This window comes from Blennius ocellaris, assembly GCF_963422515.1.
Source record: "Blennius ocellaris genome assembly, chromosome: 12".
Lineage (NCBI taxonomy): Eukaryota > Metazoa > Chordata > Actinopteri > Blenniiformes > Blenniidae > Blennius > Blennius ocellaris.
In genome coordinates this window covers 4,369,428-4,388,319 of record NC_137661.1, presented here as the reverse complement: position 1 = coordinate 4,388,319, position 18,892 = coordinate 4,369,428, and the positions used below count along the sequence as shown (strand labels likewise).

Below are 18,892 nucleotides of genomic sequence, written 5' to 3'. Positions count from 1 at the left end.
GGCGGGAGGGGGAGTTCATTTACACTTTACTTGCTTTCTTTCCTTTCATTCTTCAACCCTCAGAAGTGTCTCTTCTCTGTTACATCGAAAGTCAAAAGGAGGACTGAAGAGAAAAATCTTTTCTTCTTTTCTTCTGTTTTTTAAAGAAGCACATTCCCTGTGAGCTACAGAGGCTTAGAATGGTTAGACAATTTAATTGGATAAAAGGAAAAGATTAAAGAGGCCCTGACTCTGTTCCATAAATAATTGATTTCTAATGTATTTGTAGTGGCAGTGAGACGCTGTTGTTTGGGATTGGGGGATGTTGAGTGGCAGAACGCTTCAGATTTCCCTCAGTCTTTGCCTTCTTTGTTTTTTCACGCCGTGATATTGAAGCAGCATAAAAGGCAGAAAGGGAGCACACTTGCAGCTCAATTTGATCTTACATCGTCAGAAATCAAAGATAGTGCATGTAAAGAAGGATCGCAAGGAAGTTTTTTTTTTATGTGGGAGACCAAACTTTTCACACTATGTTACCAAAGAATACAATTCTGCTGGTGCAACCCTTGCAAGCCCCAAAGGCAAAGCCAGCAAGCTGCAACTCGTATCCAAAACTAATAAAAGAACCACAAAATCTATTTGAGAACTTCCAACTCAAGTTTTGCACTTGGATTAAAATACCCCACAGATATAGTGGTAAATACACAAACCACATTCAAGGGCTTGATTCAATTTTAAGAACAATGTAAAAAAAAAAAAAAGGAATTGAAATACACGGAATGGACCCGTTGTATTGCTGTCTTTGCAATTGATTAAAATAAATTACTCTAAATATCTTTTTAAAAGTGAGAAAATGCTCAGAACATCGTCTCAAAGGTTCCCATGTACCACAATTAGTAACCGAGCAATAAGCCCTCATCCTTTCACTCTTGTGATAGGACATTTACACCACAACGTAGTGAGTTAGCCCAATTTAACAACAAAAAAACCTTAAAACTTTTTAATTTAAAAACCCTGGCAGACTGAAAGACTAAAATACTGGTGGTTGCAGCTTTGTGACTAAGAAGTGAAAGTAAACTGGGGGGGGGGGGGAGCCCGAGCTTGTGCAAGAGGTTGAGAGATACCGTCCAGATATAGTCGGGCTCACCTCCACACACAGCTTGGACTCTGGAACCCAGCTCCTCGACAGCGGCTGGACACTCCACTTTTCTGGAGTTGCCCGCGGTGTAAGGCGGCGGGCTGGCATGGGCTTGCTTATTGCCCCACTGCTCAGTCGCCATGTGTTGGAGTTCACCCTAGTGAACGAGAGGGTCGCGTCCTTATGCCTTTGAGTAGGGGACAGGTCTCTGACTGTTATCTCGGCCTATGGACCGAACAGCAGTTCAGAGTACTCGACCTTCTTGGAGTCCCTGGGAGGGGTGCTGGATAGTGCTCCAACTGGGGACTCCATTGTTCTACTGGGGAACTTCAATGCCCACGTGGGCAATGACAGCGAGACTTGGAAGGGGGTGATTGGGAGGAACGCCTTCCCCGATCTGAACCCGAGCGGTGTTCTGTTATTTGACTTCTGTGCCAGTCACAGTTTGTCCATAACGAACACCATGTTCAAGCACAGAGGTGTCCATAAGTGTACGTGGCACTAGGACACCCTAGGCTGGAGGTCAATGATAGACAATGTGGTCGTGTCATCTGATCTCCGGCCGCGTGTCTTGGACACTCGGGTAAAGAGAGGGGCAGAGCTGTCAACTGATCACCACCTGGTGGTGAGTTGGATGCGCTGGACCGGGAGGCCAGACAGACTCGGCAGGCCCAAACGTGTTATGAGGGTGTGCTGGGAATGCCTGGCCGAGACCTCTGTCCGCGCAGTTTTCAACTCCCACCTCTGGGAGAGCTTCTCACAGATCCCGAGGGAGGCTAGAGACATTGAGTCCGAGTGGACCATGTTCTCCACTTCCATTGTCGAAGCTGCTGCTCAGAGCTGTGGCCGCAGGGTCTCTGGCGCCTGTCGTGGCGGCAACCCCCGAACCCGGTGGTGGAAACCGGAAGTAAGGGATGCCGTCAAGCTGAAGAAGGAGTCCTATCGGGCATTTTTAGCTCACAGGACTCCGGAGGCAGTTGACAGGTACTGGCAGGCCAAGCGAACCACAGCCCGGGCTGCAGTGACAGCCCGGGCTGTGGTGGAGGCAAAACCTCGGGTCTAGGAAGAGTTCAGGGAGGCCATGGAGGAGGACTATCGGCCGGCCCCGAGGAAATTCTGGCAAACCTTGCGGCGCCTCAGGAGGGGGAAGCAGCAACACTCCACCAACACTGTTTACAGTGGAGGTGGGGAGCTGTTGACCTCAACTGGGGATGTCATCGGGCGGTGGAAGGAATACTTGAAGGACCTCCTCAACCCTACCATCACGTCTTCTGTTGAGGAAGCAGAGGCTGGGTTCTCAGAGGTGGACTCGTCCTAGCTGAAGTCACTGAGGTAGTTGCGAAGCTCCTTGGTGGCAGGGCACCCAGAGTGGATCAGATTTGCCCAGAGCTCCTTAAGTCTCTGGATGTGCAGGGACTGTCATAGCTCGTCGCTGCAACATCGCATGGCGGGCGGGGACAGTACCTCTGGACCGGCAGACCGGGGTGGTGCTCCCTCTTTTTAAGAAGGGGGATCGGAGGGTGTGTTCCAACTACAGAGGGATCACACTCCTCAGCCTCCCTGGGAAAATCTATTGCACGGTAATGGAGAGGAGGATCCGGCCGTTAGTCGAACCTTGGATCCAAGAGGAACACTGCGGTTTTTGTCCTGGTCGTGGAACACTGAACCAGCTCTATACTCTACCAGGTGCTGGAGGGTTCATGGGAGTTCGCCCATCCAGTCCACATGTTTTGTGGATCTGGAGAAGGTGTTCGACTGCGTCCATCGGGACGTCCTGCGGGGGGTGCTCCGGGAGTATGGAGTCCGGGCCCCTATGTTAAGGGCTGTTCGGTCCTTGTATGCCCGGAGCAGGAGTCTGGTTCGCATTGCAAGCAGTAAGTCGGACCTGTTTGTGTGAGGCACGTTGGCCTCCGACAGGGCTGTCCTTTGTCACCGGTTCTGTTCATCACACACATGGACAGAAACTCTAGGCACAGCGAGGGGCCGGAGGGTGTCCGGGAGATCGACAGGCAAATCGGTGCAGCGTCTGAAGTTATGCAGACGTTGTATCGGTCCGTCGTGGTGAACAAGGACCTGAGCCAAAAGGCGAAGCTCTCGATTTACCGGTCGACCTTCGTTCCTACCCTCACCCATGACCGAGAGAACGAGATCCCGGATACAGGTGGCTGAAATGAGCTTCCTCCGTAGGGTGGATGGGCGCACCCTTAGAGATAGGGTTAGGAGCTCAGTCACCAGAGAGGAGCTTGAAGTAGAGCCGCTGCTCCTCCACATTGAGAGCAGCCAGCTGAGGTGGCTCGGGCATCTGTTTCGGATGCCCCCCGGACGCCTCCCGAGGGAGGTGTTCTGGGCATGTCCCTCTGGTAGGAGGCCTCGGGGCAGACCCAGGACACGCTGGAGGGAGTATGTCCCTCGGCTGCCCTGGGAACGCCTTGGGGTGCCACCGGAGGAGCTGGAGGAAGTGTCTGGGGCGAGGGAAGTCTGGGCAACTCTGCTTGGACTGCTGCCTCCGTGACCCGGCCCCGGATAAGCGGCATAAAATGAATAGATGGGTGCATGCTATTGTAATTCACGAACGCCATTCCAGAAACAAGTCACATCAACATCTGCAAAATTATACAAGCTTCCAACAATACTCTCCTGTCCATTTTGATAATATAAAGAACTTAGCACTTCATGTTGAAGTAAGACACTCTGGTATCCAGTCTGTCCTCGAAGAGCGAGAAGTACTTTCCAACAAAGACGTTAAAAACAATAACGGCAGATGGCATGAGCTGAAAAAGAGGGACTACTTCAACAACTATACATACTTTGTTTGACACCTTCAAGAGCACAAGGAAACATCAGAGATGGTGTTTTTCTTTTCTGTCTTTTAAGAACATTTGTGCCACATGCGTCGTCCATCCTGAGTGGAAAAAGCAGCACGCTGAGGAAGGAAGCACTAAAGCTGAAGCTCATGGCGACTATAAAACAACTCAGAGTGACAATAAAAACTGACTGAACATTAAAAAAAATACTCAAAACTGATCTACAGTGTGCAAATAATACTCAAACACACAGGTTGAAACATTGAAACTCAACATATACAAAAATGATAAATAATCCAAGACATACAACAAATATTATAGTGAAAATGCTACCTTGTATCATGAAAGAGTGTGGTAACAGAAGATAAAGTCTCATGGAGACTGAGGCTGAGGGCAACCTGAACTTTCAACACAGTGACAACAAGTGGCACTACTTTAACTCGATATGAGGGAAGCAGCCATATTGAGCAAGTCCAATGTTCCATCCTGTTTCTGTTGAATTAAAGAAGGTAAAAAAAGATGACAAGTCTTCAAATACAAGATGTGAACGTTGTGTTTTGCATGAAACTGACATTGATTCTCTGGTATTTCCGGAATTTGCATGCCGATGAAACTTCATTGTTGCTTTTGCTATATAATATTAGTGTGTTTAATGAGTTTAAACCAATTGGTGCACCTGATTAATGAACATGTATATGCATGCTGTGCATATTGGTGTAAGTGATAAAAACCTATAAGTCATATTATTAAAGAAATGTTTTATGACCGTAGTACACAGCAGCATAATTAACGTCCCTCTTTTATAGAAATGTAATGGGACATTTAGTGATTTGTTTTAGACTAGAAATGTTGAAACATGTATCAATATGTATTTGGTCAGTATAAATGGTCTTTTAAGTCTTTTAATTAGTAGTATATTTTATTTTTACAAGAATAACCTTAAAATATTCAGGATCAAGTAAACTGTTATAATAATACTTTATGCCACACAATGGTGCTCTCTGGCAGAAGTTCTTGAGACGCTGTAGATCAGAAAAAAACGTTTCTTATGTTAAAACTGTGGCTGCACTGATGATACTAAAGAATGACATAATGTGAGGTTGTGAATGATTCGTTGTATTTTATGCTTTCGACAGGCTTATTCTCATATAGCGTAGTTATTTTAATGCTTGATTTTATTGAATCTTTTTGAGTATTTCCATACGTTTTATGTCACTTGACTGCACCATGAATTTCGTTACATCACTACAATAACAACAACGTTCCACTGAGCATCCATTCTGTCCTTAAACTAACCACAGAAGAAGCTGGTATCAACAATACCAACAGTGGATATTAAATTTGACAATGGCTTAAGTTTTTGATGACTTCTGACTTAAAGGCCCCGAGGACTTGACTAACATTGGCCCCCTAAGGCTGACAAGTGGCATCCTCTATATGTTGCACATTGTAACATTAATGGCCCAAGCAGAGTTAATTCACAGTGACAACTCATAAAAGGTGATCTAAATAAAGGTACAAACTTGTAATTAGTTCTCAACACTTAATTAAAGACATAAACAATAGGTCAGTGAGTGGTTAGCAGCAGAAAATAAGTCTACTGAACACATCCGGAACATAACTGCCAGACAAGTGAAGTGCCAGAGGCCATGATTTGTGTGCTGTTTCATCTCTTTCCCCCCCTCTAGGTTAATCTACTTTGTTCCTTCAGATTGCCCTCCACGCAGCCTGACAATGCCGTGGCCCCTTGGTTGCCCTGGAACGACAAGAGAAATAGCTGTCATCACTGCATTTCAATCTCTGAATGCCTCTTGCCTAACCCCCGCCTTTAATCTCATTCCCAATGTCAGCAAATAGCAATCTGCAGAGCTGCTATGGCCATGGCAGAGGATGGAGGATCGGCGAGCCCGTGCCATGAAGCATTACGGCTCGGCCCGTCAGGGCCCACGGCGGCGGGGTAAAAACGAGAGAGAGAGAGAGAGAGAGAGAGAGAGAGAGAGAGAGAGGGGGGAGAACGAGTGTAGGATACATGTTTTAGAAGCAGGTTGGGAGGAGAGAGATATAGGGGTACTGGGAATGAGCTGGGGTCTGATGAATGGCGTACGAGAAAGGGGAGAGGATAAAGGTGAGTGTAGCAGGAGTCCTTGGACAAGCCCCTGTGTGTTTGTGTGTTTGTGTGTGTGTGTGTGTGTGTGTGTGTGTGTGTGTGTGTGTGTGTGTGTGTGTGTGTGTGTGTGTGTGTGTGTGTGTGTGTGTGTGTGTGTGTGTGTGTGTGTGTGTGTGTGTGTGTTTATGTGTTCGCTCGCCGGGGTTGCATTTCCACGTTTGCGTGCATGAATGCGGCGGATGTCTACTCACTCCTGAGGTCAAACGCTCACTCACAAATGAAATCTAGCAACGTGAGCGCCCCGAAGCCTCAGCTGGGCTCACACGGCAGCTGATCTTGCAAGCCTCAGTGGAGCTGTCTCAACGAGGCAGGGCAGCGAGCGCAGAGCCTGGCGGGGCAGGGAGAGGTGGTGGTGGTGGTGGAGGAGGAGGAGTGGAGGGGGAAAGTGGAGGAAGGGAGGGGGGTGCAGGCGGTCACCTCGCGTGAACTGCTGCCAAAACACGCTGGGCTTCATCTATCTGTCGCAGAGGAAGAGAGAGCCCCCATGCTGGCAGACTGCATCAGTCGAGAAACTAGAAAGCAGCACAGCGAGGTCAGCTGCGCTGAACATAATGAGAGTGGGTCTGGGAGATAAAAAAGACAGAACAAACAGGACACACAAACTGATTCATCCCCCTTTTTCAGCTCCTACACCGAGCGGTAACAAATACGATTAAGTATTGAAAATGCCACAAGACCAATTACAAGCAAGATGATGACATAGATCTCATTCATAAAAGTCATGAATTATGGACAGTTTCAATAAAGGGTGGTTTTTGCAGAATTCCTTACATCTGGAAAATGTGTAGATTCATATTCAAAGCATTATTTACATGAGAAATGGGTCTTAGAAGTCAAATCCACAGCCTCACACTGACATACATACGGCATTTTCCTCATAAAAGGCAGCTCTGATGGATCATCCGTGGGTATTGTGTTGTATGATTTAGTCTTTTGCAAGCCGTACATTATAATCCACTGTAGGTGGTATAGTGATGCACGGGGCTTTAGACAAGTTGCCATGTCACCAGACTGCCTCATAAGCCGGCCTCCCCCCACCCCCTGGGTGGTCTGTGACCTCCTTCCAGCAGTATTATGTGCTCCTGTGTCATAGTGATCGTTACAACAGAACATGCACGCACAGCACAAGGGACCGGACCAGAAAAGAAAGTCTGTTTGAGCTAAAAGGTCGGCTGAACGACGAAAACAAGGCATGTTCACACTGAAGTATTTCAATTTCCTCAAATATTTTATTCTTTACTAACTGCAGGTTGACGATTTTTTTTTCTTTTTTGTTTTGTAAACCAACCTCAAAGTTATCACCACCTTAGTTCCCTCATCAAATCCAGTTTTATTTTGAACACAATTGCAAGAGTAAAAGCTGATACTCGGATAAAGATGAATCAACCCGCAGTCACATCCATTGACACCAGCACTCTCTCAAACATCCAACATGTAATTGGATTTTGATTTGAAAGCTCATGTTTTCAACAAAGTCTTTCCTCATACTGCAACAAAAACAAAAAAAAACAAAAACACTTTCAACAGATAAATAGACAAATTGGACTGATTCACAGCCTTACACATTGGGGCATTTTTAGAAGGAAAAACGATGCTTTCAGTTTCTACACACGTCTGTGCTTTCACAAACATTAAGAAGTTCAATTCTGGGCTCAAAAATAAACTGCCAATGCAGACGAGAAGTCAAACAAGAAAAGCTGAATCCAATTGCAGAAAATTCTTATTCGGTTCATCATAAACCACAAAGGATGTGTGTTTTCCACGGCCATTGAGAACTGTTTGTGGAGAATCCTGGCTCTATTCTTCATGTTATGAGGCGGAAGATGGTGGAAGATGTTACCTTTGGAGCTAATGCTGATCAAAGAATTGTTAGTTTGGATATCATTTCAGTTTTACATTTGTATTTTTGGCCGCATATCTGAACGTCATTGGAATTCCCTGGATATGACCATCACGAGAACGTCACAATGTGTGCTGCTTGTCCATATCCCACAAAACCTGTTTCAGGAGCAAGGATGGTTGTGGTTTGTTAACTCTACATTGGCCAGGAACAATTTGCGTCGAGTAAACAACCCTCGAGTACCAAACCCATCTGGGGGGCCAGATGTAATAAGACTAAAAAGCACTGAGAAGCCTTTCAATATAACACACCCTTTACAGTCAAAATGGCTTCAGTCCAGAATCTGGCCAGAGTGGAGCCACAAAAATAAACAGAAAAGGAGAAGACCAAATTAGTGAGTCAAGACAATCATGCGGACAATAAATAGCGACTTGAGGAAACCTCCTGCTGTTACAGGAACACATGAAACACCAACAGATCTGAATGGAGGTGACATCCCGGGGTCTTACCTGGTAACAGGCATGAGAGGGGGCAATGTGAAGGGGGGTGGGGGGGCAGCAGTCAAGTACATTTAAAAAACAAGTGTCTTTGTTTACATTTCTGCAGACGCACAGGATGGAAAAAACCCCATCAATGACAACTTCTTTACAGGACACTTTCACTTACTTGAATCTTATTTCAGTGAAAATGACCGGTATGGTAGTGGATCAGTACTACTGAGTAAATACCATCTCAAAGCAAAAAAAAAAAGCAAAGAAAAAAAGGTCCTGGTTCTGAACCTTCTGCTTTCTGTGTACAGTTAGGAAAACAACACTGGTCCCACAATAGTTGTGATATTTAATCAGAAAGATGACGTGTCATGAAGAGCATGTTGATGTCAGGCTTTGAGTCTAGAATTGATTTGGTTTTTATCAAATGTACAACTGCAGTGCCCAAGGGTCTTAATGAGATGTAATAAAACACACAGTGTGCTGATGCTGGACTCGAGGCCACGATTCACTGAAGGTAATGTTGTTTTGGTTCAGTCAACCATCGATGGAATTCTGGACCACAACATCCTCCATGAAGGGCCTGAGCCTGAGCTCTCAGGATATCCAAGAGGAGAGCCAAATGTTTGAAACATTTTCAATCTCCTCACCCAAACTTGGAAAGAAGTGTGTACAGAGGACGAACGGAGGGGGAAGACGTCACATTTCTCTTTCCACATCGCATGTGAAGCGATCCCAAATAAGAATCTAGTGTATTGTCATGTTGTGCCGCCTTATTTACAAGAACTTTTTATTCACCATATAGGCCTTAAATGAACATTAAAAATGAAGATGACATGAAAAGCGCACCTTTGCACAGTAAAAGGAAGCAGCTATCTGAGGGAGACGGTTGGCCGAAGGCGTTCGGAGATTGTGGAGTGTGGGGCGGCGGGGGGGGGGGGGGGGGGGGGGGGACGTCTTTTTTTTTTTCTTTTCCAGCAGCAGAAAGGGTTTTCAGTCTGACACACATCCCACTTGTTATGACATGTAGAGGCACATCTAAAAGCAAACTCCTAAGAGGTTGCTGAGGGCGACCTCAGTAAAATGCAAATGAGTTCCACCGGAGCATCTTAGACAATGCACAAAGCTGTCGAAAGTGGAAGCCTATTAATACATTAAGTTGCAATGTGTGGCTCGTGTTGTGAAGAATTAAGAGGCATCGCTGCGTGAACCCAAACTTTTTGCCTGACCCAATTACCTTGGCTGCTCCGTTCCGACTCCTCTGGCCTGCGCTGTTACTGGAGCTACACTGCCATTTGTATCTCTTCCAAGATTCCTCATGAACTTTTCATGTGAGGTGTCTTATAAATTATGAGGGCTCCTCCAGCTGACATTATGAGGGGCGGGAGAAAAAAAAAAAAAGCTTCATCCTTTTCTTCTGTGGCTCTTATCATGAAACAAAGGCTCGCTCAAAAAGCTCTTCCCGACAGCTCCGAGTACAGTATGCCCACGTGAATCCCTATCTGTTAATTTCCAATGACTGCCTCGCCGTCGTCTGATAGCCACGTTTATGCGGGTGCTCAGAAACCTGTCTGCAAAATCGCTCTATATAAATATTGATTGGACATTAAAGTTTCACATCTTTCTTAATTCCATCCAGTGGAGTACTGAAAAGTCCGGATCACGTGGAGGCACGCTCAACTTGTCATTTCGCCATTGAAGGGTGGGATAGAAGCAGATTCTCAGAGGCATGAAGAACTACACCACACAAGTATCATCATCACTAATTGTAAATAATGCAGAGCATTTCATCCTTTCAATTATTCAGCTTTATGTCCCGTTTTTGCTTGACAGAAATGTTGCGATGACAAAATGTTGTAAGTTCCTCCTCTTGAAGCACAAATGCCAAGGCATCTGTACCGAGGAGCTGAGTAGCTGTGTCTTATTAGATTTCCACAAACACAGTACACCTACGCACAACCTAAGTGGATTAAATATGACGGATGATGACATTTGGAGAAAAGGCTCTTTCAGATTACTCAAATCTAATCTGGAACTCTAAATCAGGACTAATCAGTTGCCTTTCAAAGAAGCTTCAATCATGGGGGGGGGGGGGGTTCTGGCTTGCAAACTGGGTTTCTTGCGAAGAAAAGCCGTTCTTTTATAGAGCATTATTTTCAGGTTTTTTTCTCCCCTCAGAGCTTGAGGAGCATTTGAATTTGCTTTTCATTTCGTAACAAGAAAAAAAAGAAAAGTCTTCAAAGACTTGTCCAGTGTAATTGCCGGATGCTGCAGAGGGTCGCTGCTTAACGTCAGGGTGCCGCTATCACAGCTCCACCGGGTCCAAGTGAAAAACTTTCCTCGTGACATCGTGGGGCCAGAGTGTAACGTTAATTCAATTCAATTAACCCCCCTGGACCAATGAGAGCTCGCGAAGGCTGCCTCAGATTGGGAGCTCATCAAAGCCAGTCATGACACCAATAAAAGTTCGCTATAGGAAGACAATGATCCAGTCCAGAGATCGCAGCCCCACTTTGATTAATCTTGCTAATTACTCGCCTTAGGGTTTCAGCTACAGCAAGCCCCGTTTCCCTTCCTTGAACCCCCGCCAAAAATAAAAGAAAAAGGAAAAAATCTAGACAAGGCTTGCACTGCTGCAGTTAAGATTCTTTGTAATTACAAAAAGTCTCAAAGCTCGGGGACCGACTCTCCCACAGCCCGGGAAGTACAGTGTGAAAGCACAACACACTTGCAAGTTAATTTCAACAGCGCCACTGCAGCTGCTGCCGCTGTGGCCACTATATGTGCATTAATTCTGCGGGGGAGGAGGCCTGCTCTGTGGATTTGTGGAACGGCGCTTCCCTGCGCTTGAACTTCCCTCCTAATGAGTCCCAGCAGTCACCTCAGTCCCTGGGGCCCCCCTGCCCTCGCCCTCTCTCTCCTGTCTCCTGGTTAATTCAGCTGCCGCCTTGTTTAACCACAGGATGACCCGTCCCTCCCCGTCCAACCGTCCACTCCTGCTCCTGCGGCAGACATGCAGCCAGACGCTGTCAGACGGGGACGCACACTCTATCCCTAACTTGCTCTGGCTAACCTCAGCTCACATATGACCCATTTCACAACTGTTCGTGTCGTTGCTCTGCCAGCCCCAGAGCCAGTCAGCCTTATAGCGGGTGAGCAGTGCATGCATGGTATAGCAGCACATGGGAAGTTCAGACCAGGTCTGCATCACCCAAAAATTAGGCCAACGAGGACATGCCTCTGTGGGGAAAAAAAAAAAATAGGGGGGGGAAAAACGACTCCACTTTGCTTAAGCCAGCAGATCCATTTGACCTGTGTCTAATGTGAACCAATTAAGGTCTTTACATCAGCGCGCACCCAACGTGCAGCAGAATATCCCTTAATACCGGTTAAATACATGTCCCTGCAGCTATAATACACCTACACATGCTATCATAGTGTGCTGGGTGATATAAAGCCTGCTGCAGAGTCCCAGTGAATGTATTGAGAGAGGTATCTAATGGGCATGGGAACTAATTCCAGGGCAAAGGGGATTAAAGGCTATAGAAGAGAGAGCAGCAGAGGGATGGCACTCACTGGCAGCCGAAGGTGCAGAGGGCGGAAAAACAGAAAGGAAACACAAACGCAAAGAATCCTTTGCCTTACTGAATCCTATTTTGCCAAATAGTATTAAAATTGCTATTTTGTTTAATCCTGGCAGTTATATTTTGGGTTTTTTCCCCCCCTTTTCATTGGGGAGCAAAATTCAAACGCTTCTCTGACCAACGCAGTCAAAAGATGGACAGTCAAACAGGACTTTTATTAAATATGTGTGTTTGAAGGTTTCAGTATACCTCTCATTCACATTAATCTCTCACTCCATGTTTACCTTGAATTTTCAGACTCCACCTTGAGGACTGCTACCTCAGACCTTAACATGCGAATCATAAGGGATCTATGCACATGTGTGGTGCTGCGGTTCCTCACTCTGGATGTTGAAAAAAATAAATCGAAATCACATTTTGGTCTCTGTTACTCTTCAGTCAAGCTGGCATATTGAAAATCCACCGTAAAATTGGATGCTATAGTAATCTATATTCAACCCCTCCAGGGTGTTGGCGCCTTAAATCCTATTTTGTGTTAACTTTTACAAAATATTGCATGTCAAAATCAAAATTGAGAATTTTACAAGATCTGGAAACAAAAAAACCAGAAACAATTTGAGTGATTTTCTTTGATTTGGTCAAATTGAGTGTTTCTCAATCAGACCTTGAATAATAATGTGATCCATGTTCAAATAAGAAGTATCAACACTCATGTTTGTTTGGAGAGAAAAGTGACGATTCCATCTGGTTTGGGTTATATCGGAGAAAAACTGATAACTTATTGCGTCCGTGCTAATTACTGGAACTGTGTTTAGTGGTGTAGTGGTTAGCACTCTGAGAGAAAGTCCCTGGTTTGAGTCCAGGTTGCACCTCTGGGACTTTATGTATGGAGTTTGCATGTTTTTACTATGCTTGTCAATGTTTAATCCAGTTTCCTCCTACAGACCAAAACAATGCAATTGATTGTAAAATTGTCTGTGTGTGTGTGTTTTGATGGATAAACTGTTTATTGTTTAGTTTTTTTTAATCCGGGAGAGCTGGTTGTTTAGCAGAATTACTGGTAACTGCAAATGCAATTACTTCACTTGGAAAGGTTTCATAGTGCCAGTTTTTGTCCAGAACAGCAGAACTTTTCTATTTTAAATGCCATCATACATCATTAGGTTAGTGCTCAACAACAGGCAGACTCATTCAAGAACACAGTCGAGGACAAATCTCTAAATGGGTTAAAATCAAAGATAAAAGCAAGGCTTGGTTTATCCAGAACCCCCCCCCCCCCAAAAAAAAAAAAAAAAAAAACAAACTGCAGAGAAAACAAACTGTCCAGACGAAAGATTTTAAAAACAATAACAACAAAAAAATAAATCGTCATCCCTGAAGTGAGCAGAGATGTTTGGCACTTTACTGTTTGAAGTCCAGGTGTGTCTGAATCAACTGCAGGAGAACAACGGGGTCCAAATTCACATTGGAAAGGTTTAGATGAGGATCTCATCTCTCCTTTTTGCAGATGATGTGGTTCTGTTGGCTCCATCAAACCTGGACCTTCAGCACTGGCGCAGTTCGCAGCCGAGTGTGAAGCAGCTGGGATGAAGATCAGCACCTCTAAATCCGAGGCCATGGTTCTCGACCGGAAAAAGGTGTCTTGCCCCCTCTAGGTCGGTGGAGAGACCTTGTCCCAAGTGGAGGAGTTCAAGTATCTCGGGGTCTTGTTCACGAGTGGGGGGAAGATGGAGCGTGAGATCGACAGGCGGATCGGTGCAGCGTCTGCAGTTATGTGGACGTTGTATTGGTCTGTCGTGGTGAAGAAGGAGCTGAGCCAAAAGAAGAAGCTCTCGATTTACTGGTCAATCTTCGTTCCTACCCTCACCTATGGTCATGAACTATGGGTCATGACCGAAAGAACGAGATCCCGGATACAAGCAGCTGAAATGAGCTTCCTCCGTAGGGTGGCTGGGCGTACCCTTAGAGATAGGGTGAGGATTCCAGTCACCCTTAGAGATAGGGGGAGGAGCTCAGTCACCCTTAGAGATAGGGTGAGGAGCTCAGTCACCAGGGAGGAGCTCGGAGTAGAGCCGCTGCTCCTCCACCTCGAGAGGAGCCAGCTGAAGTAGCTCGGGCACCTGTTTCGGATGCCCCCCGGACGCCTCCCTAGGGAGGTGTTCCGGGCATGTCCCTCCGGTAGGAGGCCTCAGGACAGACCTAGGACCCACTGGAGGGACTATGTCTCTCAGCTGGCCTGGGAACACCTTGGGGTTCCACCGGAAGACCTGGAGGAAGTGTCTGGGGTGAGGGAAGTCTGGGCAACTCTGCTTGGACTGCTGCCTCCGCCACCCGGCCCCGGATAAGTGGCAGACAATGGATGGATGGATTATGGTTATCAGTTGTCATACATACAACTGAATAGATTTACGCTGCAATTTAGTCTGGATCAAAACAGAAGACAGGAAGATTGATTATTTCTACCATGCCTTTACCATTAGTTAGCTGGTATTTGCTCCAAGAACAGGGTGGACTGGTACAGAAACTCAAAGGAGAAAAAAATTAATCGTTTGAGTCATTTAAATCGACTGTTTTGACCGAGATGCTTTTTTGCAGAACTTGTTGAAATTATTAAGTGTTCATCTGTGTTATAATGTGTTATAATTACTATTTAATGTCTCAGGAAAGTGGCTGGGGTGTGAACACCACTGAGATATTTGACACTTAAATTACTCTCATCAATTCATTAGTCAATGTGTTCATCAGAAATGTTCACATTTTGATATAAATGCTTAGAAATCACTCAGTCTGTGCAAAGAGCAGTAATAATGTCCCAAGAACACAAAATCAACCTCTCCTGAATCATATATACCTGCAACTCATTGAAGAGCCCCGGGCCATTTTCCAAAAACAATGTTCCTGTGATACCGAGCTAATTTAATGGGGCACTGGGTTGGCTAATCTGAGAAACTTTCTGCCAGTTTAATTCTATCAACCCATTATCCTACATTATTTTAGTCAGCAATTACACTTGGCGGCAGAAAAGTTTTGCACTAGAAGCAGTAGTTTTAGGTTCTTTCTTCAAAAGTCACAGAGGAGCCTGTTTGACTCATTCCTCTGAATGTTTTCTTAAAATGTCACCATGAAAGGGAATCAGAGTAGGCGCTCCTAATGAGATCACACCGGCTGTCCACCCCGATGTTCGCTGTTTGTCTGAACACGTGAATCCATCAGTGAGTCTCCATAAAGCCACTTTTCCTTACAAGTGCCAGAAAGCAATTACGACAAAGTGACTCTTGTCATGCCAGTGACACTTGAAACAGAGGATACAGTTCCATTTAGAGCAGGAATAACTATCTAGCTTCAGTCGAGGACCAAGGAAGGGTCTGGAGAGTATATTTCATCATACCTCCAATGTAACACGAACACACTACAATGAAAATAGAACAAAACAAAGGAAAACATGAACTTAAAATACGACGAGTCTTTATGAACAAAGCGGAGATGATGTTTGTCTTTGCTTCAGACTTGGCAGTGTGTGTGTGTGTGTGTGTGTGTGTGTGTGTGTGTGTGTGTGTGTGTGTGTGTGTGTGTGTGTGTGTGTGTGTGTGTGTGTGTGTGTGTGTGTGTGTGTGTGTGTGTGTTGCTGAAGGCTAAATGAGCAAGTGTGATCACCACTGAAATGTTGACAATACCATAATGCTTTCAATATGAAAAGAGAATTATGTCTCTATTCATATGCTTTACAATTCAATATGCTTTCACTGTGGAAAATGTGTGGCTGATAAGCAAAAGTCGCGGCAACAGAAATGCTGTGAAACTGCTCCTAGACCAAGATTATATCATTCATTGTCATTTGATTTCAGTGTATTTTGCTCACAGTGTTCGTATAGATCAGATGTACACTGCTTTGATACAAATAACCCGCTGCAGGTGCTGAAAATTATTTGGATAACAGAGATTTATGAGGCCAAATATTTTTTTATTACATATTGTTTTGAAAAGTGTAAATTAAAAAAACAAAAACAAATTAAACTGACATGTTGACAATACTAAGAAAATTTAAACTACGGTTTCTTAAAAACCTGCCTTCAATCAGTCAGTTTGATCAGCATTGTCAGTTCTAGGACGGAGCAAGTTTTTAGAAACAAAATCCATACATGACGTGACAAAAAAACGATTAAGTCCTTACTGCCTTATCGTATACTGTACGTAGGCCTTCCATTCACATGCTTTAATAATCTTCATGTCATTTATTTCACGTTACATTTGTAAATGTAAAGAAGTTGGCACCGTGTGTGTTTCTACAAATCATTGGTACATTTAACTATATAACCAATTTATTTAATTGACCCCAACCTCTCTGGCAGCTCCTGTAAACTTGATTTCATCAACGGAAAAACAGGTAATGGTATAAACAGAAATAACAGAGTACACTTTTTTTTTCCTAAATGTAATCAGGATCTTTATAATCAATTAACCTCATTAAATCATTTATAGACTTATAACTAATTAAGTAGTTTCCATAACATAACTTAACTAAACCAAGAACTGAGGATTTTATGCAACTAAAGCTTGGAAAGTCTATGAGTGTTGTTATTAGTGTTGTTATATTTATATCTTAAATGTAATTTTGATATATGTATGTTGTGGTATTTAAACTTTACCAAGGAGTTCTGTGTGAGAAAGCTCATCGTGGTGCTTCTGAAAACACAAAATAGGTTTTTCACTTGGCGAACCATACAATGATATTTCTCTCGACCTGTTTGGACAAAGTGAGAAAGAGAGAGATGAGCTATAAACGCAGCTACTTACCAAAGTATTCCTCAGATGGAGGATTGTCCATGTCCATGACAATCTTCTTGGTCAGGAGCTCCAGCTCGTCTTCAGGACGGGCCATGGGAGCGCTGCCCTGCGAAGCACAGACAGGAGCACAACCAAGAACATTTTGGTACGATTGTGACATTGATCTTCAGATTTCTGTCTGCATTGCCAGTCATTTGTGCGCCAGCAAAGTTACAGACTAACTAAACTTATCAGGCTTCGACTCCAAGCGTTGCAAAAGACCTGACTTAAATAAATCACGATGAACCTCTGTCTCAAGGTCAAACAAAACACATTCCATGTAATTAGCATGCGGTGAACGGTCTTCAGTCTGCCTTTTTCCTCTGAGATATCTGACCCTGGGCTCAAGCCCCGGTGGTGTGCGGCCTAGAAGGTTGTGTGTTTCCTTCTGTGGAATACAAGAGTGTGGAGAAAAAACTTTGACCCTGACTAATCCTTGTATTTGGGAAGGGGAGGGGGATGATAGACGGAGGGGAAAAAGAGGCAAACATTAGAAGGAAAGCTGTTTTTAAGTCGGGAGCATTTGGGTGATAGGTCGGGAGATCGTCATTTAGTCATACTCTGAGCACAAAAAAGACTGGAGGTGAAAGCTGCGCTGGGGTCTAATCTGTAAAAGCTTCCGGAGGGATGACATAACTCTGTGAAGATGCCACTTCCTTCCTTTTTCTTGTGAGCCTGCCTTCCTCCTTATCATGCAGTCGCTGACATCTGCCTGCTGTGTGTCTGTATGGGGCTGACGTCTGGAGCCTGACATTTTCTGCCAATCATCCAGAGCCCCGAGAAGCCCACCCCCCCACCAACCCCCTCATTCTTCACCTCTCCATGCACCCCTCCGTCACACACACACACACACACGCACACACACACACACTCCCGTCACAGGTGTGTATGTGCGTGTCCTTTCCAGACACTCCCGAGGGGCCCAAGCGGACTCGTTCCGTGCTGTGCGGTCGAGCTCTTTCACAAAACAGTGACACTGCGATGACCTTCCCTCGATCTGGGGGCCGGACAAATCTTTACAGTAGATTTGATTTTCAATATTGTGACACGAGCTGAGATGTGAGCTGACCTTTGAGGTGTTCCTAATTGTGACGTTTGGGAGTACGGCGAGTGTTCATGAAGGCCCTGGTTTTGTACTAATTTGTCCACGGTTTACTGGATCACATAAAGGAATTGGATTTGTCAATAAAAGATTTAGCTACAAAACCAAAAAAAACTAAACTTTTTTGTATTCAGAAAGAAAGATTAATTATTGCTCCTGTCACACGATTCTTCTATTTTTAATGACTTGTTTTTTTAAAGATTTACTCGGCATATATATTTGGTTCAGGCGTTTGTTTTTGTCCACCAACACTTTCTTTTTACATTGATTTGGTGTCAAATTATCTAGAAAAGTGACCAAAAAAACCCGTCTCTGTATTAATAATCTCTGATTTAAAAGAAAAAAAAACATTTTAAGGTCATAAGAAAGTGTGTATAAAAAGTCAATGTGCCCAATTTGAACTATATTCCACTTGTTGATATTGTGTCCATTCAAAATGGACACAATACATTTTCAGCTCTGTCATTTAGTAATTTGTTGCCAGGTGTGCAAATACTTGAAGAGCAACTTGGTTTGACTTCCTGTTTTGCGTCCGAGATTAAATGATGGCCTCCTAGCAGCTGAGGAGGGAAGCAACTTTATTTGTCTCTGATCAAGGAAGCTGAAAATTCATTAAAAAATAATAATCATAATTTATCCCCTTGTGATGATAAACTGTATTTATTGTTCCTGTGGATGTATGATGTACATCTCCTCACCAGATTATAGCTTCAAATAATGTGGATTTACTCCTGACAGTGGGTTATTGAGGTGTGTCTTTGTAATCTTATTTATTTTTAGAGTTCTTTTAGACTGGAGTTCAGGAAGTTGGTGTTGGTGTACTTCTTTAGAAAAAAGAAAAGAAAAACAAAATAAAATAAAAAACATTCCACAAAGGCTTTCAAAACAAGCAGAAACTGATAGACAACCCAAAATGGTAATGCCTTTGGTAGTCACAGGCTGGAGGCTTAATAAAGCAAGTATCAA

At 44.4% G+C, this 18,892-nt stretch overlaps 1 protein-coding gene across 4 annotated transcripts in view; it reads right to left on the bottom strand.

Annotated features, from left to right (window-relative positions):
- Positions 1-18,892, bottom strand: part of lpp (LIM domain containing preferred translocation partner in lipoma) — a 251,719-nt gene that overhangs the window by 41,448 nt on the left and 191,379 nt on the right. For all 4 annotated transcript variants that reach the window (XM_080506605.1, XM_080506604.1, XM_080506607.1 and 1 more), the window contains one exon: positions 16,795-16,891. In XM_080506605.1, the coding sequence (XP_080362731.1) occupies positions 16,795-16,891 (97 nt within the window). The remainder of the gene's footprint in view (positions 1-16,794; positions 16,892-18,892) is intronic.